Source organism: Coptis chinensis, unplaced genomic scaffold (assembly GCF_015680905.1).
Source record: "Coptis chinensis isolate HL-2020 unplaced genomic scaffold, ASM1568090v1 utg6152_pilon_pilon, whole genome shotgun sequence".
NCBI lineage: Eukaryota > Viridiplantae > Streptophyta > Magnoliopsida > Ranunculales > Ranunculaceae > Coptis > Coptis chinensis.
In genome coordinates this window covers 24,726-51,641 of record NW_028238171.1, presented here as the reverse complement: position 1 = coordinate 51,641, position 26,916 = coordinate 24,726, and the positions used below count along the sequence as shown (strand labels likewise).

Sequence of the window (26,916 nt, the reverse complement as noted above, 5' to 3'; positions counted from 1 at the left end):
GTTTTACACTTTTACGGTTGGATTTGAAACAAACTGAATATCATTGTTTGGTACATTCATCCAAGGACCAAAATATCGATATCAGTGAATATATCGGTGTACTCAAAAACCGATATATATAGGATATATCTAAAACCATTATTGCACAGTGGGCGAAAATGCTCATATGTGATTTCAGGAGGCCACATCAGCACAATTTTTAAATAGGTACTCAAAGTTAATTAAAAGTCAGGACACTATTTTAATTATTCACAATCCAGTCCTTACTAAAAATTATACCAGATGTTGGATTTCCTTGAGATTGGTTATATGTTTTCGAGATTTATAAAATTATAAGAAAACAATTACACGCCAACCAAAATTATGATTCGTGGTATACCTACGGAACATTAAAACACAAAAAATGATTCAAAAAAAAAATCCCATCCGCTCAAACTATGAATCCTCAAAAAACGAAAAACCTTTAGCTGAAAAAAACCTTCCCGTCGCCTTAAAAAAACAAAAACCTGGAAGTCGATTACACTTTGTGTTCTTCAGATTCAGCAAGTTTAAATGCGGGTGAAGTAAATTAAGTTCTTCAGTGTAATCATTCGTTCTTCTTCGTTTAGGCAGCAAAGACATGTATTCATCTTACCAATGGATACGGGAACATCAATCTTAATGTCTCTTTGTTGATTTTTTTGCGAGTTCAGACTGCAAGATTTACTGTATATTTTTTGGGATTTTGCTATTAATGGACCATGAGCAGTAGCATATCAGAAGCTTCAGGTCTTAAGGCTACTAGAAGCAGCATCTCAGTCAGTAATGACCAAACAGTTGAGATCACTGCTCCATATACTGCTGTAAGTCAATTTCCATACATGAGTTGGTATGTCTTTATGTTTATTATGCTATATACAGGCGAAAGGGTGGTTGAAGTTCGCGAGCGAAATGGATCTAAATGGGTATATTGTTGGCAGTAATAAGGGAGTTGGATTGTCTCAAAAGGCATGATAGCTTATTTAGAAGGACGACAGAGGTTTCTTTGGTGTTAAGCTGGATAGAGAAGTGCATGGTGGAAGACAAGTGGTGGATTCATGTTCAGAACTCAATGGAAGGGAGTACGCCAATAGCCCCAACACCTCCTGCTTCTCCACGGTCGTCATCATGGTTAAGTAACATATACTTAAGATCAATAAGACTACACCTTTTTTTTTTTTTGTAAAGGCTCAATAAGATAAATACTTGAATATTCTCAATCTTATCTTGCTAAAAAAAGGTATACAAAAATAAGGGGTGCAGAGGCAGTTGAGTAGATGAACTCAGACCTGAATATTTCTTATTTGCGTCTTGAATCATCAATGTTTATTGAACCAGTTTATGATTTATTTTCATTTTCATTTTTTTATGACAAGTTTATGATTTATTTTCATTTTCATTTTTTTATGACAAGGTAAGGCGCATAAACACAAACCATTTATTTAACGTACCTCATTTTATGTTCTTATTGTTACTTCCATACAATAGACTTGCTTTTATTCTATGACACAATGGATGAAAATGCGCTGCAGGAGCTTCAAGTGGCTATGACACAGGTATAAGGAGAGGAATTTGATTGTTGAAAAAGTTCGGACGGCATAATTTAATTATTCTATCTAACGTTATGTCCTTTTGGCCTTTGAGTAGTTGACGCAAGAAACACGTATTTGTTTCCGGGATGCTCTATACCGTCTTGCCAGGAGCTCTGAACAACTGCATTTGAAAGACGAGAGGCAAATTGTAGAGCATACAATCAACGAGACGGCAGTATCAAATGATCAGAGAGAAACTTCAAGGTACTTCTCAAACCTTTTCACAGAACTTTACTTCTCAGTAGCATATACATGATTGCCATCGCTAGAATGGGTTAGGCGCTGAAAAGAGGGGTCAGAGTCCTAATTCTTCCAAAGATGATGTGCATGTTCTTCATGGACGGTATGTAAAGTTTAGTTTCTTTTGATTTTGAAACTAACTCAATCATGCTTTATGCTTTTGGGACTTGCTTATACCTGGCAGTTTTATGGAAGTACCAACTGCTCCATTTCAGTTTTGAGCCATGTGTCTTCAAGTTTATTTATATATGATATAATTAATCTATATTCTTAGGTACCAACTGTGATTGGAGATAAAAGACGAAACATCTACCTTACAAAGCTTGGAGTCAAAGATGTCGATGTGCTTGAGGAGAGGATTGTTAAAGTTGGGAAAGTAGAGGTATTTTTTCTGAAACTAAAACAGAGGAATTTACATTTTTAAGCATGGCCGCAGGGTTTTATAGTCGATATATCTTGGTTTAAGACTTATTCTTCCCAAGGAAATTTTTGCTCATGATTCCCAAAGGGCAGTTGTAAGATTTGATGAGCTATAAACTTAACTGACTGAAACTAAAATTGGAGGTTTTACATCTGGATTGGCTTGCCTCAAAACAGCCTTTAGGCATTGTGAACAAATTTGTTGTGGACAAAGAAAAATTCGTGAAGGAACATGATAAACTAATTAGACTGACCAGAGGGTGGTCTTTCTATTCTATCTGAGCCAAAGATATACTCCCTTTCTTCCTGCACCTCATATCTTTTTGTCTATAGGAAAAGCGGAAAAGCTGAATTAAGCTCACAATTTTTTCCATATTGCTTTCGCTATTGATAAACTCACGTTTATAACTTTTAGTGTAATTATGTTAATATATAAAGCCAATTCACGTGACAATTGTTGATCAGGTTAACTTGAATTTAGTACTACGAATGTTATCATTGTAGATTTGAGAAATAGTGGTATAATGTTTAAAAAGAATAACATTTGGGATATCTCAGTATCTACATTTGAAATGTCCCAAACATTCTTCGCTTCTAGCTTTCTAGGTTGAGAAGAGGGAGTGGAGAAGGCTCCTATTTATAGTCGGTATGAGGATATTGTCTCCACCCCCAATCGATATTTCCTATTTCTGTTATTATACACAGTCCTGTCCCAATCTCTATCTGCCACCTATGTTGTTGTCAGGGGAGAGTATAGACCTAGGTTTCTCAACTTATGTTATCAGTGGGCTGTAGTTCTTGCAAAATTTCATGATGATTGTTATTGAAACTTGTGATCTCAGAAACTGGTCTTCAGATATATATATGTTAGCTTCTCTGTCTTTGATAATTTCAGCGAGTTGTATGTAAAATACAAAAAACAGATAAAGTTTTTTTCTAATTCTTTCATATTAAAAAAGTAGAAGAGTGCTGATATGTATGCCCTTTTCTTTTGTTCGAACGAAATTAGGGTACGTGCTGATATGTATGACCTTTTCTTTTGTTTGAATGAAATTAGGATATGTATGATGCACCTGACTGGTGATATCATGTATGTGGTAAATTGGCAAGACCAGGGCAGCTGTTTTTGTGTCTGTTTATGTATTTCTTGGCCTTTCACTTAATAAATGTAGAGTTTTTCAATATTTGTTGTGATGTGCATTTTAATAGAATTTCTTCAAGCAACTATGTTATGTGGTTTCAGGTGTGCGTGACCTCAGAATGCATCGGAAAGCAGGATGCTGAAGTAATCAGATCTGTTAGTCAGAATGGACTACCTATACTTAATTACCTGTGCATATATTTTATGATGCATTTCCCCTCACAAGCATCTATTTAAGGTATTCTTGACGCATTCGTCTCTTTGTCAGCCCACAATCTTTACACCCACTGATTTCTTTTCCTTTTGTTTGTTTTTTCAGTTTTCTTATATATATTTTTTTTTGAGCGCGGGTTTTTGTCGGCCCATAGGTCAGAGTCCTAATTCTTCCAAAGATGATGTGCATGTTCTTCATGGACGGTATGTAAAGTTTAGTTTCTTTTGATTTTGAAACTAACTCAATCATGCTTTATGCTTTTGGGAATTGCTTATACCTTCTGTTCGTTTCTTGCTCTAGAAATGCTCATTAAGTATTTGTGGATACTCATTAAGTATTAGAAGTGCTCATTAAGTATTAGAAATGCTCATTAAAGTTGTGGATACTTGAGGTTATGGCCTCCTGGAAATTAATAAATCGAGTTGGGATTTAAAGTATTGATTGCTTGGTTTTCAAGTTTAATGAAGTTTCACTGGTCAGTCTCTTGGTTCATCAAGGTCTTGGTTATCCCAAACTCTTAGTCAGAATGGACTACCTATACTTAATTACCTGTGCATATATTTTATGATGCATTTCCCCTCACAAGCATCTATTTAAGGTATTCTTGACGCATTCGTCTCTTTGTCAGCCCACAATCTTTACACCCACTGATTTCTTTTCCTTTTGTTTGTTTTTTCAGTTTTCTTAAAAATATAATGATGTCTTTGTCAGCCCACAATTTTATGATGTTTTTTCAGTTTTCTTATCCTTTCTTTTATGATGAGATACATTTCTTTCTATATCCATCTTGATTTGATGAGTCTAATTTATAGACTTAAGGGCCCCAAGTTAGGAGTGCTTTGGGATAAATTGTCAAGTGTCAACATGAACAATCATACCTGCTTTGCTTGAGGAAATTCTGCTTTGGTGTACTAAACTTCTACTGTGCAATATGCCTGCATTAGTTGGATGGATTTATTGGTGGACATAGATCAAAGCAGAGCAGAAGTGAGAAAAAGAGTCGCAGGGCAAAGTTGAAACTTGGAATGAAAGCCATCCCTGGTGTGATCCGCATCACAGTTAAGAAGAGCAAGAATGTTGAACACATGGACTAGAATCCTGTCGCAGTATGTTGCCTTGAAACAATCTACAATGTGCTACCCACATTTCTTCATCCAGTCATGTGTTTATTGTAATCTGCTTAATGTCTGGGTATGACTACATTCCGAAGTCTCACAAAATTGAGTTTTACTCATTACCAATTGCAGTTACTGAATGAGTAATACACTAATACCATATCTCAAGAAACACTTTCTATTTGAGCCAGGCAAGCGATGTATTTTTTTTTTCACGTCTCTATTATGAATCTTTCCATTGAGTCAGCATCCAATTTTTACTTTGGGAAGCACCCCACAGTTCTTACTTTAGGAGAATCTGCGATACTTGCTGGCATTATACCTGCACCCGAATTACGATCACCATTCAATGAACCAAGCAGGTCTGTTAGCATTGAGCATAACTTCTGTGAGTCCGATCTTTCTAATATACTGAAGATGTATTTTCATGGATCTATGGTCTGTTTGCTTTATAGTTGGATATGCGGCCTGCTTATGCTTTACATTCTTCAATAGTATACTCAAGAGCTTTTCATAAGTTTCCTCACAAGCAAAATATAACTTTCCTATTTCTCTAAGAGGGAAGACTTTGCAAACAAGAGCATTGAGGAGGATGATTGATGCTGAGTTTCAACCGTGAATCAGCGTCTCTGTTCCAGTTTTTCGACCAGATTAGGAACCTAACCTCCCAAACTTTGAAGTCAACTTGACCAAACCATCAATTTTCATTGGAATCAAATTCATATTAATCAGATTGTATCCATCACTTATGGATACATTATCCATAATTCATCAAAAAAATCACTATCAATAACACACGCCATATTAATCAAATTTGAATCATTATCCATCACTCATCAATATCTCTACACCCACAGTATAAAACACTCAAGCCACCTAAATTTATTATTTTGATAAACCAAAAAAAAAAAAAATCACTATCAATAAAGAAGCACACTAAATCAATAATTTTACACCGTATAAAACACTCAAAGTAGTAGGATTCTAAATAAACAAAAGAGTTAAACTTATAAATACTACAGAATCAATCAATAATACGTTCAAACAGCCTGCAGAATTCCATCTCCCATCTTCGACACCTAGGTAAACTACTACACTTTCAAAATTACATAAAAATTTATTGTTATATGAATTCTTGATTATTGCTCTGTTATAAATTTATTGTTATATTCATCATATGTGAGCATGATTTATCATCTTAACACATTAGCATACTTCCGAATGTGCTCACAGTATCTTCTTCTGTTAGTCATTTAATATACAAAATTTAAAAGAGATTATGATAGGTGAGTTTGGAGAGTTATCTAGAGCACAGACGCACACACATAAATTACATGCACAGACGCACACACATAGATTATGATAGGTGAGGGTGGTGGACATGGAACTAATGAAAGCCCCTTCCTCTTCCCCGTCCACCCCATGCCCTGCCTCCTGCTGTTCTTCTTCCACCTCGAGACAAACCTTGAAACGCCCTATTTACGAGCTGGTTCTGTCCACCACACTCACCTCGAGCTTTTTTGTTGGCAGTATTGTTTGAACCATTCTACTCTTACCCAGCTTTTCAGGTCTTAACTAAATACAGAGTAAGAAAGGGCTGCTCAATATTTCAGGACCCCTAGCCAGCCATCTGTACCTGTCAGCACTTACATTTATGAGCTGTTCAATGAAGACAGTTAGCTGGGTTAGCTCTCTCTATATATAGTGTTCAAGATGAGGCACTATATATGGGAAAAATTGACTAGCTAAGATGAACTTATAAAGCAACCCACAAACACCCATAGGCCATAGCAGAGAAATCCTTGCCAAGAAAGACTTCAATTATCTCAATAATGAGGAAGAGATCATATTAACACTGTGCAGCTAATGAAAAAAAATACCCTGACGAAATTAAATATTGTATGTCCCATGCCTCTCTAAAAGGTTGTTATCTTGCTTTACAGCATCACAAGTCATAACTAAGTACGGCATAGCTAATAAATTGGTATTAACCCTTTTCTTTTATCAAACTAAAATACAAAAGAAAACTTTATAAGTTGATCCAGGAAATATAAACGATACAATGAACATTAGAGCTCCTTACTTCAGCTACCAAGGCACAATGAACTTTAATAGACTTGACCTGGATAATCTATAGTCAATCAGTCCTTGCAGTAGAGCTTATATTTCTTACCACATTTATTTATTTATTAATTTGCATGTTTATTGGTAGATAGGTATTGCACTAGAACTTAATTATCGTACCACATGCAGATCATTCATCGACTCCCTTGACTGAAAAGGCAAAGACACCTCTTATATTACCTAAAAAACTTTCCTCTGGCAATCCAAACTGTATTTGGTTGACAAGCTCCCTTGCATTTGTCACTCCATACCTAAAAGATGTGATTGAAAAAAAGTTAATCCCAATACGAAAAACACAAAAGTAGTACAAAAAATAAATAATTAAAACAAACCAAAAGGGGGGAGGTGGAGTAACTCTACCTATGCTTCTTCTTACTGATACGACCACCGCCTCTCTTCTTTTTATGGTCAGCATCTCGAACAGGCAGAGGCTCTTGCCACTTCTCAATCTTCTTCAGAATCTGTTTCCTGAACTGCCTTCCAGTATTACCTGTTAGAAAAAAAATAGAGGAAGGATCACTGAATTGTATGAAATTGGATGGGTTCCTCTCAGAAGCAATAAAATAGTAAAACAGATTCTTCCCATGACTCTCATCAATGTCCGCATACCTTCAATACCCAAGTCATAAATATACCTAAGTTTGCAGACCGTTAAAACTTTTAAGCAAAATAATAAAGCGAAAAAAAGAGAGTTACCCAGAGTAATGTTTGGAAGGAAAAGTGCCATTGAAACCGGGAAGGTTTGTGATGAGAGCATTCTGATTCGCTGCTTTAGAGAATGACAAAAAACATAATAAACCCAACAACACAGTACTACAGATGAAAAGCTCTACTTTCGACCACTGCTAACCATTCAAGAGGGGTGTCCTTGCTATGAGCCTGACACTCTTCCTAATCATGCTTCTTTTGCTTACAATGATTATTACCATAAAATGCAAACAATGTAAATACTTTTTTATTATCTTGAAACCTATTTCTCACCAACATATACTATTTTTTGTGATGGTAGCACAATGTATGGTCAGCGAGGGACTGATACAACAGACAGACATAGCGATGACATTCTACAAAAGCTAATAAAAAATATTTATTGTGGAGGTAAGATCAAGTTTTAACTTTCTATGGTTTTTTCTTTCAACATTTTTTTTTCCACATATCTGACGACACTTTTTTTTCCACATATCTGACATATTTTTTTCTATACAGTCCTTGGAGAGAATAATAAGATAGAAAATGCTAGGATTGCTCGCTATAACAGATGGAGAATTTTGGCACGAAAAAGAAATAACGGTAGATTTTTTTTACATAACCATTATTGTTAAATTATTATGTGTTTCCAATAAAAACTAATCTAAATCATTTCTATTAGTTGATTCAATGCGTCATAAAAGGATCTCTACGTCTAAAAGTAGAACCGCTACACGTAGACAAGAAGATATACGAAAGCATAGAAACATTGATAAAGAGCTAAATGCACATATCGATAGTAGAGGTAACAATATTATAAGCTAATTGTGAAATCTTTTCTATATTGGTATATATCTGTTAAACTTTTATTACTAAATATTTTAAAGTTTGCTATTTGTTTTTAGGTGTACATAACTTTGGACCACCTACTAGAGAGTGTTCTTACTGTGGAGCAATTGTGTGGGAGGGTGAAAGAAACAATAAGGGAAAATCAGCTTTTCCAACATTTTCCATTTGTTGTCAGAATGGAAAAGTTCAGCTACCACTTTTGGAGACGATGCCTACATTTTTAAGACAGCTTATGGACTTACAAGGAGGAAGAAGATCTTCACATTTTCGAAGGTGTATACGAACGTACAACTGCATGTTCCAATTTACTTCTGCAGGTGGAGAAATAGACAAAACATTAAACAATGGTGGGGGGCCTTATGCCTTCAGAATTAGCGGCCAGAATCATCATAAAATTGGTTCACTTCTACCAATTGAAAACCACCCACCTAAGTTTGCTCAATTATATATCTATGACACTGAGAATGAAAGATGCAATAGAATGAAAGCTATACCTCCAGACGAGGAAAGTGCAGATCCAACAATTGTTGACGAGTTGATACAGATGTTTGATAAATACAATAAAGTTGTACAGTCATTTAGAATGGCAAGAGACAGATTTAAAGAGGATGATATGGTACCAGTTCGTCTAAGACTTATTAATAATCGACAAAGTGATGGTAGACAATATAATTTGCCTACTTCAACTGAAGTAGCGGCTTTGATTATGGGAGATGGATTTGATATTACTGATTATAGAGATATAATTGTTGAAACACAAGGTGGTGGACTTGAAAGAATAAATGAGTTACATCCCAAATTTATGGCCTTGCAGTATCCTATATTATTCCCACGTGGTGAAAATGGCTATAGACCAGGGATCCTATATAGGGGTAAAAGTCAGAGTGAAACTGAAGGGAATACAAGGAATACGGATACAAAAACAAGGAATATGGTTACCATGAGGGAATATTATGCATTCAGACTGCAAAAAAGAATTAAAGAAGGTCCTACATTGTGGATTGGTGGGCGTCTTCGTCTATCCTTCATCGTAGACGGTTATACAAGTATGGAAGATCAACGCCTACATTGGTACCGTATGAACCAAGCAACAATCGATCCTGAATTGTACAAAGAATTTGATGGATGCAAAGAATGCGAGGTATTATAGTAAGAACAAATAAATAGCATTTACCTTAATTTAAAACATTATAAAATTTTACCTAACTTCACTTCAAATTGCGGGTGATACATCGGCAAAGATCAATTGGGAAGCGTTTGATCCTTCCATCATCGTTTATGTGAGGTCCCGGATACATGGTGCGGATATATCGGGATGCCATTGCCATTTGTAGATGGGTTGGGCCACCCTGATCTTTTATAACAATCATCACTTGCAATCCAAATTGGGATGAAATTAAAAGCTTTCTAGAACTAAACCCCGCCTAAATCCGCATGACGCTCCGGGCGTTGGTTGTAGAGCATTCAAGTTAAAATTGGAATGTATAATGAAAAAATTAGCAAAGGGAGAACATTTTGGCGAGTAATTGCGGGTATGTAATCAAACAATGTAAACATAGTAATGTTTAAGAAAGTGTACTGTTTAGATCACTCATATTACTTGGATAGATTCTGTATAACTTATTTTGAAAGTCGTTAGTCCCTCAACAAAAAGTAATCATGAATGATATGTTTATAAAAAAAATTCTATGTTTATTACTATAGAACTTATAAATATTGCATAACAAATTCCATGTTTTAGTTTTTGCTACATAACCATTGTTTACTAACAAATTCTATGTTTTATTTTTTTGTTAGTATTGTATGTCATAGAATTTCAAAAGAGAGGATTGCCACATGCCCACATATTGCTTTTTCTACATCCAGATGACAAGCCAAAAAACGGACCGGATATAGACAAACTGATATCAGCAGAATTGCCAGACAAAGAAGAAGACCCCTTGCTATATGAAACTATAGTCCGTACAATGATTCATGGACCGTGTGGAAACAAGAAAAGGGGTTCTTCGTGCATGAATGATAAGAAAAAATGTTCAAGACATTATCCAAAGGGGTTTTGCAGTGAAACAACATTTGATGAAAAAGGTTTTCTTTGTGTATCGAAGGAGAAACAACAAGCGAACTGCCATGGTAGGTGATAAAAACCCAGTTCAAATAGACAATGGATGGGTTGTTCCTTACAACCCAGCACTTAGTAGAGAATTTCAGTGCCACATCAACGTTGAGTATTGCAACCGCACACGAATGGTTAAATATCTGTTTAAGTATATAGCAAAAGGGCAAGATAGGGCTACAGGCATCATTGAAGAAAATTTGAAATATGATGAGAATAAAAGAAAAACTATTCATGAAGTTGATGAGATCAAGCACTATCTAGACTGTCGTTATGTGTCTGGTTCAGAAGGAAGCTGGAGAATCTTCGAATTTGACATTCAATTCCGATATCCATCTGTTGAAAGGATGAGTTTCCATCTTGAGAATGATCAAAATATTATATTTCATGATAATGAAGATACCTTTGAAATTGTTAAAAGAGACAAATCAAAGAAGACTATGTTCACAGAGTGGATGCGCACTAATCAAGTTAATGAGAAAGGAAGACATTTGACGTATGTTAACTTTACATTATTATTTGTGTGGCACAAAGATGATAAGGTTTGTACAAAACTGTTTTTTAGCTTCTAAAATAGTTTTTTTATATTTGAACTATATTTTAGGCCTGATTTATTAAAATTTGTTACTTTCTACAGGTCTGCTTCTAAAATAGTTTTTTTATATTTGAACTATATTTTAGGCCTGATTTATTAAAATTTGTTACTTTCTACAGGTCTGGACAGAAAGAGAACAGGGACTAAAGATTGGTAGAATATATTATGCACATCCAACACAAGGTGAAAGATTTTACATGCGTATGCTTCTAAATATAGTCAAGGGTGCCAAAAGTTTTGAAGACATTAGAACAGTGAATGGCACAACTCATCCAGATTACAAATCAGCATGTAGTGCACTAGGCCTACTACAAGATGACGGTGAATGGCATAAAGCAATTCAAGATGCGGAAAAGTGGTCTAATAGTAACTCATTGCGACAATTGTTTGTGACGCTTCTATTATTCTGTGAGGTATCAGATTCGGTTGAATTGTGGAATAAAAATTGGGAGCTACTTTCAGACGATATACTTGGATTACAGCAAGTAAAGCAAGGTAATGATAACCTAACCTTATCTCAAGAAGAGCTGAAAATTTTTACACTTCGTGAAGTTGAGATTCTAATGAATGAAAACGGTCGAACTCTAAAAGAATTTAGTTTTGATATTCCAAAACCAAATGCACTTGATAACAGACTGATACAAGAGGAGTTAAATTATGATTGTGCTACTCTCTCCACACAATTTGAGCAGCTTCATCTTGGATTGAATGTTGAACAAAGAGAAGTTTTTAATGTTGTCATGAATGCAGTTCGGGAAAATACCGGAGGTCTTTACTTCAGATATGGAAGTGGTGGTACAGAAAGACTTATCTATGGAATACACTAATTGCAAGGTCAGCGGTCACGAGGAAGATAGTACTTGCCGTGGGCTTCATCAGTGTTGCAAAGACTTCTTTTACCGTGGGACGGACTGCTCACTCAAGGTTTAAAATTCCAATTGAACAAGATCACTTCAGCACTTGCAATATTAGTAGAAACACCCACTTGGCATATTTGATTCACAAAACTGATCTAATCATATGGGATGAAGCACCAATGAGTAAAAAAAAATGACTTTAAAGCTGTTGATGCCACTTTCAAAGACATAATGTCAGAGACTGATATAAGATTAAAGGACAAACCATTTGGAGGGAAAACAATGGTTTTTGGAGGTGACTTCAGACAAACATTGCCTGTTGTAGAGAAAGGATCAAGAGAAACAATTGTGTCTACTTCAATTAACAGGTCGTATTTATGGCGCCACTTCACGATTTTTCGACTTACCATAAATATGCGTTTGCGTAACAAAGACTGTAGCAAATCAGATGCTGAATTCAACAAATGGATACTGGATATTGGTGATGGGAAACTTCCAAGTCGATCATTGTGTGAAGGAGAAGAACCTAGCTGGGTGAAAATCCCAAAAGACCTTATAATTCATTCAGCAGGAGACGGTATAAATGAAATTGTGGAAACTATCTACACAGATTTTTCCAAAAAATATTCTGAAGCTTGGTACTTGAGAGATAGGTGCATTCTAACTCCTACAAATGAATCAGCTGACGAAATAAATTCATATGTTCTCTCTTCTGTTCCAGGCGAAACACATGAGTTCTTAAGTGCAGACACGTTATGTGTAGCAGATGCTGGGATTGGAAATCAACACATTTTGTATCCGACTGAATTCCTAAACACTTTACACGGTACCGGCGGTATGGCCAATCATTCTTTACAACTAAAAGAAGGTGCTCCTATAATGCTTCTCAGAAACATAAACCAAAGCAAGGGACTATGCAACGGAACAAGACTTATTATCACTACATTGTCAGATATTGTGCTTGAAGCTATGATCATTACTGGAAGTAACATAGGAGATCGACACACTATCCCTCGAATTGTGATGAAGTCTGATAAAAAAAAATGGCCTTTTGTATTGCGACGTGTACAATACCCAATAAAGCTTTGTTATTGCATGACAATTAACAAAAGCCAGGGCCAGACGTTGACAAGTGTTGGAGTTTACCTAAGAAATCAAGTATTCTCACACGGACAACTATATGTGGTCATTTTCGCTGCGGTAACTTCAATGAAGGACTGAAGAAGATATTATTGGACAATAGAGACGGTGATTTGTACGAACATACAAAAACATAGTCTATCCGTAGTATTCAACAATCTCCCATGACAACGAAAAGCAATTAACAAAGACAAACATAAAAGTTTTTTACAGTATATTTACAACTACGTACATGGCATGAGTTGTTTAGTGTATTTGTTTTATGGTGCTTTTCTGTTTCTACTTACAGATTGGTATCTACTTATTGGACCATTGGACCATGTTGAGTCATGAGCAGTTACATGTCACGAGGAGTCTTAAAAATTACAGCCAAGGTTTGGTCAAGAATGGAGCTATACATGACTTAATTGATGTCATGCTCGAAAGGTTGTTTACAAAGACATCCACAGAGCCAACAACCTTGGATTGCAATTTTGATCAGGTACCAAGCTCAAAATAAATTACACCATTTTCAGTTTACTTCACTATTTGTTTTAGGATGTTTTAGTATTACCCCCTACTAGATGAGCCAATTAGGCTGGTAGGCTAATTTTTATTAATGTGTATGCCTTTAACACATACAAAGAGGAGGTTCAATTAGTTATGTATTTCTTGATTTAGACTGCTAGCCAGATAGTATACTAGGCTCAATACTTCACGGCTTAACTAAAAAAGATGAAAAAATAAATTTAAACAACATTTGAGCTTGAACATTCCTAGGGAGTTGGATAAATGAAGCTCCCCAAGTGTTTTGAAGTAAACAATCTCAAGGAGACATTAATAGTAGATTTATAGACTGTGCTAGCTGCCACATACTACTCTGTCAGGCTTCTGAACATGCACCCGTCTTGACATTTCCAAGGATTAAAATTATCATTCCAAATTAGTCTTTGAGTGTAATGTCTCAGTTCGATAGTTTATTTGTCGTCATTAATCCTTCTTAGGCATTTCCTGTAGGTTTGGCAGGTTTACTATCTTTCGTTGCCAAGGTATCATGGAATTTTTAGTTTCCATATGATTGTTATGACATATATCCATATAACAAGGGAAAACCTGAACTTGGCCTACCCCGGGCAACAATGCCTTTACGTCGAAATCACATGAAATGGAAGACTTTCCAGTTCCACGGCCTGCAAAACGCAATTAGTGGCATAGAGGTGAATGAACAGAGCCTATTTATTCACAGCCAGGAGATATCATTGAAGTCCCTTCCTCAAGCCGTAATGATGCGTAACCGATGGTGTAGTTTCTCATGAAGACACCGTGGTTCATTATTTTTTATTTTTGTGTATGCTTCTCAAATCAGTGAGGTATCTATGGGGTCGGTTTAGCTATTTGGTGATAGTGTAGTGGTGAAGGCTTTCAACATGTTCAGTAGCTAGTTTAGTCCGTGGTCGGATATCGAAGTGGTTTTGTTAGTTGTTCATTTTTATGGGAAGGAGTTTCGTTTCTACTTACAGATTGGTATCTACTTATTGGACCATTGGACCATGTTGAGTCATGAGCGGTTACATGTCACAAGGAGTCTTAAAATTACAGCCAAGGTTTGGTCAAGAATGGAGCTTTACATGACTTAATTGATGTCATGCTCGAAAGGTTGTTTACAAAGACATCCACAGAGCCAACAACCTTGGATTGCAATTTTGATCGTTACAAGCTTCGAGAATAAATTACACCATTTTCAGTTTACTTCATTATTTGTTTTAGGATGTTTTAAAGTTGTCTCCGGTTCTTTGTGGATCGCCAGATATTACCTGCGCCTGACGCGATCGCTATTTATGATTCCCCTCGCTAATAGAAAAGCTTACTATTGTGTTGTGGTTGATATTTCTATTTGCATCACTAATTGATAGTGCGAACGCCTCGGTTCGATACAAACATTTGAAACGAAGTAGGTAGTTTTAGCTTTCGATGTAATGTCTCGCCGATAGTTTATTTGTCGCCATTAATCCTTCTTAGGCATTTCCTGTAGGTTTGGCAGGTTTACTATCTTTCATTGCCAAGGTATCATGGAATTTTTAGTTTCCATATGATTGTTATGACATATGTCCATATAACAAGGGAAAACCTCAACTTGGCCTACCCCGGCAACAATGCCTTTCTCGTCGAGATCACATGAAATGAAAGGCTTTCCAGTTCCACGGCCTCAAAAACAGCAATTAGTGGCATAGAGGTGAATGAACAGAGCCTATTTATTCACGGCGGGAGATATCATTGAATTCCCTTCCTCGAGCCGTAACAATACGCGCGGTGATGATGGTGTAGTTTCTCCCCGAAGACACCGGGTTCATGAGCCGATAGAAAAGCAATGCCGACAATGCCGGAAATTTCATGGAAGAGGGAATTGCAGCTGAAAACTCCATAGTTTCTCCCGAAGATGCTTGTACTTCATGAAGCAAAGGATTCTATTAGTGGAAAAAAGTGGTGCTATTTATGAAGAAGCTAGACACGGCAATCCCGATAATGCTGTAAACTACAATGGAAAAGGAGCTTTAGAGGAAAATTCCATGCAATGGAAGATCAACTGTGAGATGCAAAGGCCTACATCCCAGCGTCCACACACAGACAAACAGGGGTTGATTAGTGCGAAGAGTTTGAAGTTGGCGTGCGAGGCAAAGTTGCTTTGCAAGGAAATCTCGTGTCATGTAGAGTTTTACATTGATTCAACTGAAGAAGGGTGTCACTTTTGTGTTACTTTGTTTCTTCGGTTATGGTCGATTCTATGTATGTGTACACTAGCCTCAAGGACTCAACTGTATAGTATCATTTTTAATCCATAGTCTTTCAGATGTTTTTCTTTCTTCTTGATAATGAATTAATTCTTTTTTCGTGATGTTTTTCTTTTCCTCTTGATAATCAATTAGTCACTGAGAATTTCTTTTAATCTTCGTGAATGAAAAGGAACTTATTATGCACTTGATCTGGAGGGCACAAATTTTAGAGTGGTTAAAGTTCCAAAATCTTGGGGCAGGAAGTGGAACGACAACCTATTCCTCAACATTTAATGACCAGTACAAGCAAGGTGCGTTCATCAATGGGGTTTACTTCTGTAACATTGTTCTTAAAATTTCACAAAGTCATTATCGTGATGCAGAAGCAATTGTTTTTGGCATGCAGGAACTTTTTTATTTCATTGGATTGACATTGAAGCAGTTTGTGGAGAGAGAAAATAACACTTAGCTTCAATTGGACATGAAGAGGGAGCTTGGGTTTACGTTTTCTTTTCCTGCGAGACAAATATCAGCATCTTCAGGAATTCTTATCAAGTGGACAAAAGGATTTTCTTTCACAAATTTGATTAGTTATTTATAGTCAAACTGTGACATCTTCCAATAGCTAGAAAAAAAAAAAACCCCCTTTGTCATTGATTTTCAAATGCTTCATATATTCAATTTCTTCTCCATCAATGTATAAAGGTTGATTTCTTAGCTTGCTTTGGAGTGATGATTCAATTCATGCCTTGAAGCCACTCTCTGAGTCTCTGTGAAAGAAGAAGAAGAAGGATATGAAAATGGCTCGAGCACAATCGAATAATCCTCCAAGAACAAAGAAGAGGGTTGAAGCTGAAACCGACATCACCACTGCCAATTCAAAGATGGTAAATTCATCTCCCTTTTTATGTTATTCCATATTTTGTGAGTCAAGACCCTGTTTTTAATTGATACAATTTTTTGTTAAAACTATATGCCGTGGAAGAGTGTAAGAAAGCAAAGAAGAGTGTAAGAAAGATGTAGTTGTGGTGCTTATATATAGATAATACGATTCGACCAAGACTCCAAACTCAAAATGAAAATGGGTATGTATTCTTATTACTCCAATTTCCTTTTCATCGGTGTCTTTAGCAATTTATACAAAATTTAAAAGAGATTATGACAGTGAGTTTGAAGAGTTATCTAGAGCACGCAGACGCACACACATAATTTACATGCACAAGGAATTTATCCACACACATAAGACGTAATGACACGAGGTATCATAAACAAGAAATTAGTTGCACACGCCCGTAGATTATGATAGGTGAGGGTGGTGGACATGGAACTAATGAAAGCCCCTTCCTCTTCCCCGTCCCACCCCATGCCCCGCCTCTGGCAGTGCTTCTTCCACCTCGAGACAAACCTTGAAACGCCCTATTTACAAGTCGGTTCTCATCCACCACCCTCACCTCAACCTTTTTTTGTTGGCGGTATTGTTTGAACCATTTGCGTAGTAGCGGTTAAACCCGCTCTGCAAACACATGTATTTTCACCTCGAAGTGGGAACAAAGAATGTTACCAAAAGACAAGGTATATACTACATAGAGGTTCTACTCTTACCCAAATTTCCGGTCTTAACTAAATACGAGTAAGAAAGGGCTGCTCAATAATTCAGCCCCCTAGCCCGACCATCGCATTACCCGGTCGGACTTACATTTATGAGCCGTTCAATTAACATTGTCGGCCGGCCCCATATCTAAGAAGAATTGGGGCATGTTGTATCTGAATGGAATTGCAAAATACCCTTTCCATTTGAATTATTCAGATATAATTTCGGGAACTCATCAACGGGTGTGTTCTCGCGACTCGCAAATAAGAGGCCTGGGAAAGCTAATTGTGATGCCATTCAAGAGGGGCGCCCTTGCTATGAACCCGACACCCTTCCTAATCATGCTTCTTTTGTTTACAATGATTATTACCATAAAATGCAAACAATGTAAATACTTTTTTATTATCTTGAAACCTATTTCTCACCAACATATACTATTTTTTGTGATGGTAGCACAATGTATGGTCAGCGAGGGACTGATACAACCGCAAATGTGATTTTTTAGAGGAGCAGTCTGGAGAAGAATAAGGAGTTGGGAGAGATGGGTGGTATTGATTCAAAAGTTTCATTATTTTTGGGTAAAACTGAAATCAATTAATCATCAGTTGCTGCCCCTGTGTTATATACTTAGTTTTAAGCTGTCTTTTTTGAGAGAATGAGAAGGTGGAAATGTTGGAAATGGCTTTCTGATTATGAGATTGTACCTGTACAATCGGAGACCTCTTGCAATACTGTGTTGAGGTATAGATAGCAGGGCTGGTTTGGTCAAATTGTCATTAACTTTGCCGTCCTGAGTGGAAAGCTTCAAACACAGTGTGTCAAATTTACTGCCAAGCACGTTCAGTACCGAGTCCTAAACGACATGGAAAGAAATAATCAAGAAGTCTTTTTCGTGTGTGCAACTCAGAGTGGTCCCAACAACCTGGCTTTGTTACATGTTGAGCACAATTCCTGCCTTTAAGCCACATTCTCCTGTCATTTGAGTGAAACATAAAACAGGTTTCAGTATCTCCAACAGTCCAGCAATATTGGAAGAGAAGGAAAAAAAGATGGGAGGCTACTGGCAATGGGTAGGGGTTATTCAAAGTAAATTTGCCAAATCACCACATCATAGAACAATAATCGTCAACCAATTCAAGCATTCTTCAGGGGTTATATGGTATGTTTTATGCCTTAAATTGTTTTCCTTCTTGGTTCTAAGATGAATTTGAGCTACATATTCACATGGATGACATCCAGCTTACAATTATTCATTTGTTCATGGCTTCTTTCATTCGAAGGCAAGACAGGCATTTCGAGCACTGAGGAGAATTTTGGCACGAAAAAGAAATAACGGTAAATTTAGCATCTTCTTCAATCCGCCCCGCATCTTCTTCCTTGAAGGTACCCCTCTTTTTTCTTTTTTCTTTTTTAATTTAAACCCATTGGCAACTTATAAATCAAGTTCACCGAGATTTCACAAGGTTAATCATTATATTATGATTATGATTATTTTAATTTTTTTCTACCGAGTTGGTTGATGAAAAACTTATGGTGCAAAATGAAGTATAAAAAAACCACATTATGATACCTTTCAAGTTTTAATTGTGGAAATTGATAGAACAACTCGAATAAGAAACAACTTGGCTGTAGGAGAATGAGGGGCTGTGTTGAGTTCTTCTTTCACTACTTTCAGAGTAGTTTAACTATAGAATGCGAACTGGTGTTAATAAGTAGGTGCAATGGGTGAATTGTTCAACATTGTCTATGCTGTCAAGAGGTCATTGCATACATTATCATTCTGTACACTTCTAAATGGGGCAATTATTAGTTTACGTTGCACATGGCCAAGTTATATCAATTGATTTCTTATAGTATGGCATTGTGGGAGTCGCGACTACTCCCCATTTTTCAAATGCACCCTTATTCCTAAAGGAGAACCTAATAGGCAAAACATAAATAGAATAGAACACCTAAGAAGCATAGATCTATGTGGAAACTTTCATGACAGGAGGAATTGACAAGCATGTACTTCAGAGAACAAAATCTAATTCACTCGATACAGTATCACCAGTTTTCAATCATATAGCTTTTAATTTATATATTTTGTGCTTCGCATATTGATTTAGTTTCATTTGTTTTGCAGGATCCTGAGGGTCTCTTCCCGTGTATTCTTGGTCACAAGACTGCAGGGCAAGTATTATTTGCTATGTTGACTAACAGTTCATTTCTGCTATTTGAATGTCGAGGATGATTTGTGGTATATTTGCTTGCACATGATTGTTGAGAGTGTTGGTGAAGGAGTAACTGAAGTTAAAGTTGGTGACCATGTTATACCCGTCTGACACAAGCATGTTATGCCATGTAGATGATAGTCATAACCAGTAATTGGTAACTGGGTTACCCGTCTGACACAAGCATGTTATGCCATGTAGGTTCAAGATTGGGGCTATTTTCGATACATAATAATTCTAAGAGCTGTATTAGTTTATGCAAGTTATAGTCGCTTAAAGTTGTGATATCGTTAAAGCAGTATTTTGCCTCTCTTTATATTTTAACTTGGTGGGTCGTAGTTAGGATTAGTAACCTCACAATATATAAATCTATGTTACAGGTACAAGTGGTGGTTGTTAAATTGAATACCTTGACATCCATGAGAGCCTGTCAAACATTTACAGAGATAGCCGGACTAAAAATTTGAAAGTTTTTTTTTTGTTCAAATGGTTTTACACATAGATCAACCGAGAATGATGAATAATGAGAGATGAATGGGAGATATTATTCTGTTTTGATGATAGTTATTGAAAAGTTTATAGTTATACAATAAGCTGATTAACATAGACTCCAAAGAGCTGCAAAACATCACTGATGCTTTTAAACCTGTTTAACATGAAAACAGAGTTACAAATAGCCTGGATTACTGATTCCAAATATTGGACACTCAACAAGAATACGTCCAAGTTCTTCAAATTATTACGAGACTTGGAAGTGTCGACGTCGGCGCGGATTACTACATTAGAGTTACTATGATGCTTTACATACATGAACTATTGAAAGCCTCATGAAATTCCAAAACTACGTAACAACAACACAAAAATGCAAGGGCTTCCCCACTCATTTCACTCACATAGTCGCACTAGCTCCTCTCCAAGCCAATCTAATTAAACAAGTCAATGGCATTCTCTTCCAAGCAAGTGAATTTCTTCTTTGCAGCGTGTTACTAACATGGACTATTGTAGTGTCCATGACTGCAAGCAAGACCATTGGCCTCCTCTTTTAACTCTAGCTGCTTTCGACTAGAACTCGAGGAACAAAACCAGTGTTGGAAATCTTTAATGGAGCTTCGAGCATGCACTGGTGAGGTAGTTCTGTTCTTTCTGAATGGTTAAACATACTTAGGACCAAGTTGCTGTCGAGCCATTCTGGTCATTGAGCACAAATGCTGGGTTCACAGACAAGGAAAGCGCTGTACTCCAAGACTATTGCGACTCCATATGGATAAACCAAAAAAAAAAAAATCACCGTCAATAACCCAATCCCAAAAGTTCAAGCCACCTAAATTTATTATTTGGATAAACCATAAGCCACCTAAATTTATTATTTGGATAAACCATAAGCAATAAAGAATCACACTAAAACAATAACTTTACACCCTATAAAACACTCAAAGTAGTAGTTATAAATATATCTATCAATCTTCATAATCAAGCAAAGAAAACAAAAATCTCAACTCAATACAACATCTCGGCCTCCATCAAGGTAATATTCAATTCATATATATTATATATTTTTTAGACAAAAATTTTTATTGATTCAACTACATATGCAATGGTTATGTGAATGTGTATAGAATAATTTATTTATACCTTCACTATAACTGTTTACCTGTTTCCAATATTCTAATCTTCTATATATACAATTTGTGACAAGGTTACAAACATGGCAATTCAGTACCATATGTTGAACACCATCAACCGTTCAAAAACTGATTGGAAATTAAAAGTTAGGGTCGTGCGAAAGTGGGATGATCTTTATTCTAAAAACCTCTCTATCAAACACAGAGAAGTCCTTCTTATTGACGAACAGGTTTGTGTTTAATTAGTACTAGATTTACTGTTTATTGTTTAATTGTTGTTTATAAAAAAAATTTATATTGTATGTATTATACAGGGCAACCAAATTCAAGCTAAATATGGGGTGAAATTAACAAAGAAGTTTGAAAAGCATATACAACCAGATGCACTATTACTTATTGAAAATTTTGACATTGGTGACAATTCACCTAAATACCGTGTTGCAATCAAGATGATTACAAACTCGAGTTGAATGACACTACTATAATCAAAGTTGTCACCAATCACGATGTGCATTCCTCAAAACCTATTTTCATTCACTTCTTTAAATGATATTGACTCAAACAAAGACAACATAGTCCTTACAGTAATAATGTTACATTAATCCTATATTTTTTTTAACCAAAACAACTACGACAATAACTTTGTATACAATGCAGATGTCGTAGGACTACTACTTGAAGGTTAAGGCAAATTGAAACATCAACCATAAGAGGAGGCAAGATAAGGAAAAGACGAGATATAATCATGGCAGACACAACGTATAACAAATATATTATATATATTATGTTTCACAAGTTCAATTTTATTTTTATTTACACAGATTCTTACTTTTCATACTATTTAATGCAGAAACACTGTACTTAGAATCACATTGTGGGGTAGTGCAATGGATCAGATTCCAACTGACTTCATTCATTCACCGGACAAAAATTATGTGTTAATAGTAACATCAACTTCAGTAAAGAACTGGAAAGGTAATCATCTTCTTCTTTGTTTTCAAAATACTATTTCTTTGCATTCATGATAGTTAATTTTACCAAAATCACAGGATATTTTCTCCAATCAACATTTGGAACAAAAATATATACAAACTTGCAAATACCGGAAGTTGAATCAATCATGGAAAGGTAACAAAATTTCATATTAATTGTATTCAATTTATTTGATTTTCTTTTTCTAAAAGTAATAACAATTTCCAAACATGCAGAGCGCAGCAAATAAAAGAAGAAGCACAGGAAGAAGAAAAAAACGATTTAGAACAAATAAAAACCGGGGACAAGATACAGACCTTAACTGACATCATAAATCAAGATAACCCTGTAAAGGTAACAACAACTACATATCATCCTTCGCTAAACAATTTATATCATATAATATTGTTAATGTAATTTATTTTGATTTTTCATAAACAGGAAAAGTCGTTCCTGTGCAGAGCAAAGATTTCTAAGATTTTAAATGACGACATATTACCATGGTATTATAAAGCTTGCGAAAATTGCGTCAGTAAGCTTGAAGAAATCAACTCCAAGCTTTGGTGTAATAGATGTGAAAAATATCCAAAACATTCCAGAAGGTATGACTATGTAGGAAAACTATAAAACATGTCTATTCTAATCAATTAGGTGCTATTTATTATTATTATTATTATTATTATTATTATTTTTTCTGATTTTTCAATTTTGAAAAATAGGTACAAATTAAAACTCGAGATCACAGATGATGAAAGTTACACAACCACAATTGCATTTGGAAATATAGGAAAAGTCATGATCAAACATTCAGAGGATGAACTCTATAAAATTGAAAAACAGGTAAAAACATCTTTAATTAAAATAATATATTACAATTCTTGAAACAAACCACTCATAATTTATTTTTTGAATTATTTTAGAAAGATGGAAAAGAAATGGTTGAGAAGATATTGAAAAGCATTGTTGGAAAAAAATTCGATTTTCGCATGAAAGAATCCAATAACAGCAACAGTTATAACACGAAATCGTTTGTTCTTTTGTACGCATGTCCTGTGAGCAATGATGAAGAGGTATGTATATATATTAAATGTCGTTTCAAAATTTATACATATGATTATTACATATGATTATATACACAGTTGAAAAATTTCTCTATTAATACAGGAAACAAACTCAGAGATAGCTGCTGTTGAAAAATCAACAATGGAAAACCGAAAAAAATCTATGACAGAACCTCCAGAAGAAACCCCCTTATCCAAAAAAGTCTGCAAGACTTTAGATCTCAAGGTAACCATTTATATATATTAAATGTCTTAGTAAATTTAATATTTCAAAATAAAACAAATGGAAATCTAATTACTTTTTATCTATTATTTTTCAACAGGACAATCACTTGGAATGAAGATAGTTGCTACTCAAAGGAGTATAATTCAATAGCTGAGTGGACATTAAGAATTAGTTATCATTGCATCATGAATTAGTTACTACAATTTATTATTGTGTTTGTGTAGGAATTCATTTTGAATGGATAATAAGTTATGCTACAATTTTTTACTAAGAGTGATAACAAAAAGTGTTATTGCTTTCTTAGTGTCATAATAATTACAACTCTTATTGTTTTTGAGTGTGTCAGGTAGCTGCTTTTAGTTCCAACTATCTACTAAAATACATTTGCTAATAAAAAACAAAATATATATATAAGCCATCTAAGCAAAATTCTATGCATTTTGTTATGAATTTGTTGTTGTATCCCTAGAATCATTGGATTTCAGTTTCTGTGATGATTGAAGTTGCAGGTTTAGCCAGCATGAGTTGTTCACCGAAACATGTTTCATGTGGCCATAGTTCTCTTCAGACAATGGTCAAGCATGTTTCATTTGGCCATAGTTCTCTTCAGACAATATGCAGTGTTATTTGGAGATAGTGGATTTAGTCCATTCTGTGAGTTTGAGTGAAGCCTCTAAAGTAGCATTGATTAATTAATGCCTAATCGGCATATAGGTGCAAATAGATTTCGAACTGCTAATTGATTTCAAACTTCCATCGTTTTGGATTAATGTCAAGAGGAGAAAATACAGACATTAAACCCTACTCCCACGAACACGATCGTCGTGAGGACGACTCAAATCACCAGGAATATTTCCTTATCGAATTTTAATTTTTTGATAACTGGAACTTCTGGGATTCTTTTGGGTGTTTTTTTCATTATTTTTTATTTTTGTGTATGCTTCTCAAATCTGTGAGGTATCTATGGGGTCAGTTTAGCTATTTGGTGATAGTGTAGTGGTGAAGGCTTTCAACATGTTCGTAGCTAGCTGTTAGTCTGTGTCGGATATCGAAGTGGTTTTGTTAGTTGTTCATTTTTTATGGGAAGGAGTTTCTGTTTCTACTTACAGATTGGTATCTACTTATTGGACCATTGGACCATGTTGAGTCATGAGCAGTTACATGTCACAAGGAGTCTTAAAAATTACAGCCAAGGTTTGGTCAAGAATGGAGCTTTACATGACTTAATTGATGTCATGCTCGAAAGGTTGTTTACAAAGACATCCACAGAGCCAACAACCTTGGATTGCAATTTTGATCAGGTACCAAGCTCAGAATAAATTACACCATTTTCAGTTTACTTCATTATTTGTTTTAGGATGTTTTAAAGTTGTCTCAGTTGCTGTGACTGCCGTATTACCTGTCTGGACGCATCGGCTATTTATGATTCCTGCTAATAGAAAAGCTTACTATTGTGTTGTGGTTGATATTTCTATTTGCATCACTAATTGATAGTGCGAACGTCTCGGTTCGATACAGCATTTGAACAGAAGTAGGTAGTTTTAGCTTTCAGTGTAATGTCTCAGTTCGATAGTTTATTTGTCGTCATTAATCCTTCTTAGGCATTTCCTGTAGGTTTGGCAGGTTTACTATCTTTCATTGCCAAGGTATCATGGAATTTTTAGTTTCCATATGATTGTTATGACATATGTCCATATAACAAGGGAAAACCTGAACTTGGCCTACCATGGGCAACAATGCCTTTCTGTCCAGAATCACATGAAATGAAAGGCTTTCCAGGTTCCACGGCCTGCAAAACAGCAATTAGTGGCATAGAGGTGAATGAACAGGAGCCTATTTATTCACAGCAGGAGATATCATTGAATTCCCTTCCTCAAGCCGTAACAATACGTGCAGCTGATGGTGTAGTTTCTCCTGAAGACACTGTGGTTCATGAGCCGATAGAAAAAGCAATGCTGACAATGCTGGAAATTTCATGGAAGAGGGAATTGCAGCTGAAAACTCCATAGTTTCTCCTGAAGATGCTGTACTTCATGAAGCAGTGGATTCTATTAGTGGAAAAAGTGGTGCTATTTATGAAGAAGCTAGACACGGCAATCCTGATAATGCTGTAAACTACAATGGAAAAGGAGCTTTAGAGGAAAATTCCATGCAATGGAAGATCAACTGTGAGATGCAAAGGCCTACATCCCAGCGTCCACACAGAGACAAACAGGGTTGATTAGTGCGAAGAGTTTGAAGTTGGCAGCGGAGGCAAAGTTGCTTTGCAAGGAAATCTCAGGTCATGTAGAGTTTTACATTGATTCAACTGAAGAAGGGTGTCACTTTTGTGTTACTTTGTTTCTTCTGGTTATGGCTGATTCTATGTATGTGTACACTAGCCTCAAGGACTCAACTGTATAGTATCATTTTTAATCCATAGTATAATATTATTCTATTCCAGTCTCACAAATTACCATATAGTTGCGTTTTGCCTTTGCTTTGCGTTTGCCTTTGCTTTGACACACTATGAACCTTTGAATTCCCCTGCCCACCTGGATTTCAAATCTTAGACTCTGCCTAAAGGCGAGGCAATAGAATATTTTCATTCTTTTGAAAAAAGGACAGAGTAAACAACTCAATGTCATTTGCTTTCTGGCATGCGAAAATGCCTTTGACTGGCAAACTAGGAAGAAGGTGACTAAAGGACAGAGCACTCAGGCAGATGTTCAATGGAGATACCCAACCCATTCAAGCATATCAGCAGATGAATAATGTGATTCACAAATGACCTACAGTTATTCCTGAAGAACCGGTTATGGATTTTGTCTTCACTCTGGCTGGCAGAGTAAGCTGACTGGAATTAAAGTGAGGTTGTAATGTAAACACCTCTGTTCATCAGGTGGCCACACTTCAGAGAAAATATTATATGTCAATCAACCAACATTTGTCGGATTTGAGAAACAAGAGAGACGAATTACAACGACACTGGAGAAATGGCTGGGAATTACAGTACAAAAACGAAAAGAGTCCCAGTTACGCACAAACTTCCAAAAACTCCATTAAGTCCAAGATCATATTAAGTCGAACCATTTACATAGGACAAAAACAGACCATTATTGAAAAGTTTATAGTTTATAGTTATACAATAAGCTGCTTTTAAACCTGTTTAACATGAAAACAGAGTTACAAATAGCCTGGATTACTGATTCCAAAGATTGAACACTCAACAGTAATACGTCAAGTTCTTCAAACTTACAGTAATAAGAAACACTTCCTATTTGACCAAGGCAAGCAATGTATTTTTTTTTCACATCTCTATTATGAATCTTAGAGGAACAAACTTACAATCAGGTTATAGTAAAGAATAATATTGAGATGACAATTCATATATATG

The 26,916-nt window shown here is 35.8% G+C and overlaps 5 protein-coding genes and 1 long non-coding RNA gene across 19 annotated transcripts; 5 read left to right on the top strand and 1 right to left on the bottom strand.

The window, feature by feature from the left end:
- The first annotated feature begins 151 nt into the window (after positions 1–151).
- Positions 152–25,977, top strand: LOC147472972 (uncharacterized). Of its 3 annotated transcripts, XR_015210626.1 has the most exons (8): positions 166–815; positions 901–1,149; positions 1,507–1,574; positions 1,666–1,814; positions 2,125–2,232; positions 3,514–3,649; positions 3,731–3,828; positions 4,570–4,989. XR_015210626.1 is itself a non-coding variant. In XM_086587992.1 (6 exons), the coding sequence occupies exons 3-6, from the start codon at positions 1,530–1,532 to the stop codon at positions 25,547–25,549; spliced, it is 483 nt and encodes a 160-aa protein (XP_086444118.1). In that variant the 5' UTR covers positions 152–815; positions 901–1,149; positions 1,507–1,529; the 3' UTR covers positions 25,550–25,977. The 3 variants fall into 3 exon arrangements, 1 of the variants encoding a protein (XP_086444118.1); XM_086587992.1 differs by lacking the exons at positions 2,125–2,232; positions 3,514–3,649; positions 3,731–3,828; positions 4,570–4,989 and adding exons at positions 14,102–14,133; positions 25,293–25,977 and having other exon boundaries at positions 152–815; XR_015210627.1 differs by lacking the exons at positions 2,125–2,232; positions 3,514–3,649; positions 3,731–3,828; positions 4,570–4,989 and adding exons at positions 21,356–21,511; positions 21,596–21,724 and having other exon boundaries at positions 154–815; positions 901–1,574.
- LOC147472976 (U4/U6 small nuclear ribonucleoprotein Prp31 homolog) lies at positions 6,016–7,691 on the bottom strand. Of its 4 annotated transcripts, none has more exons than XM_086587997.1 (4): positions 7,561–7,691; positions 7,225–7,354; positions 7,045–7,115; positions 6,016–6,399 (listed from the first exon to the last, which is right to left on the bottom strand). In XM_086587997.1, the coding sequence occupies exons 1-4, from the start codon at positions 7,619–7,621 to the stop codon at positions 6,380–6,382; spliced, it is 282 nt and encodes a 93-aa protein (XP_086444123.1). In that variant the 5' UTR covers positions 7,622–7,691; the 3' UTR covers positions 6,016–6,379. The 4 variants fall into 4 exon arrangements, with proteins under 4 accessions (XP_086444123.1, XP_086444120.1, XP_086444121.1 ...); XM_086587994.1 differs by having other exon boundaries at positions 6,016–6,376; XM_086587995.1 differs by having other exon boundaries at positions 6,016–6,370.
- LOC147472975 (uncharacterized) lies at positions 7,833–9,550 on the top strand. Its single transcript, XM_086587976.1, has 4 exons — positions 7,833–7,962; positions 8,071–8,154; positions 8,234–8,356; positions 8,457–9,550. Exons 1-4 carry the CDS (start codon positions 7,878–7,880, stop codon positions 9,548–9,550), a joined length of 1,386 nt encoding a protein of 461 aa, XP_086444102.1. The 5' UTR covers positions 7,833–7,877.
- Positions 10,129–11,935, top strand: LOC147472974 (uncharacterized). Its single transcript, XM_086587980.1, has 2 exons — positions 10,129–11,055; positions 11,228–11,935. The coding sequence occupies exons 1-2, from the start codon at positions 10,417–10,419 to the stop codon at positions 11,933–11,935; spliced, it is 1,347 nt and encodes a 448-aa protein (XP_086444106.1). The 5' UTR covers positions 10,129–10,416.
- On the top strand, positions 16,041–19,957 carry LOC147472973 (uncharacterized). 2 transcript variants are annotated; one of them, XR_015210628.1, is made up of 5 exons: positions 16,041–16,166; positions 16,262–16,742; positions 17,900–18,605; positions 18,727–18,829; positions 19,572–19,957. It is a non-coding gene; the product is annotated as an uncharacterized LOC147472973 (long non-coding RNA). The 2 variants fall into 2 exon arrangements; XR_015210629.1 differs by lacking the exons at positions 16,041–16,166; positions 16,262–16,742 and adding an exon at positions 16,912–16,940.
- Positions 20,711–25,977, top strand: LOC147472971 (uncharacterized). 8 transcript variants are annotated; one of them, XM_086587990.1, is made up of 11 exons: positions 21,980–22,040; positions 22,132–22,256; positions 22,331–22,409; positions 22,490–22,607; positions 22,695–22,855; positions 22,973–23,093; positions 23,174–23,323; positions 23,418–23,540; positions 23,638–24,841; positions 25,059–25,071; positions 25,155–25,977. In XM_086587990.1, the coding sequence occupies exons 1-9, from the start codon at positions 22,027–22,029 to the stop codon at positions 23,653–23,655; spliced, it is 909 nt and encodes a 302-aa protein (XP_086444116.1). In that variant the 5' UTR covers positions 21,980–22,026; the 3' UTR covers positions 23,656–24,841; positions 25,059–25,071; positions 25,155–25,977. The 8 variants fall into 8 exon arrangements, with proteins under 8 accessions (XP_086444117.1, XP_086444116.1, XP_086444115.1 ...); XM_086587989.1 differs by having other exon boundaries at positions 25,142–25,977; XM_086587986.1 differs by having other exon boundaries at positions 24,919–25,071.
- Positions 25,978–26,916: the final 939 nt, after the last annotated feature.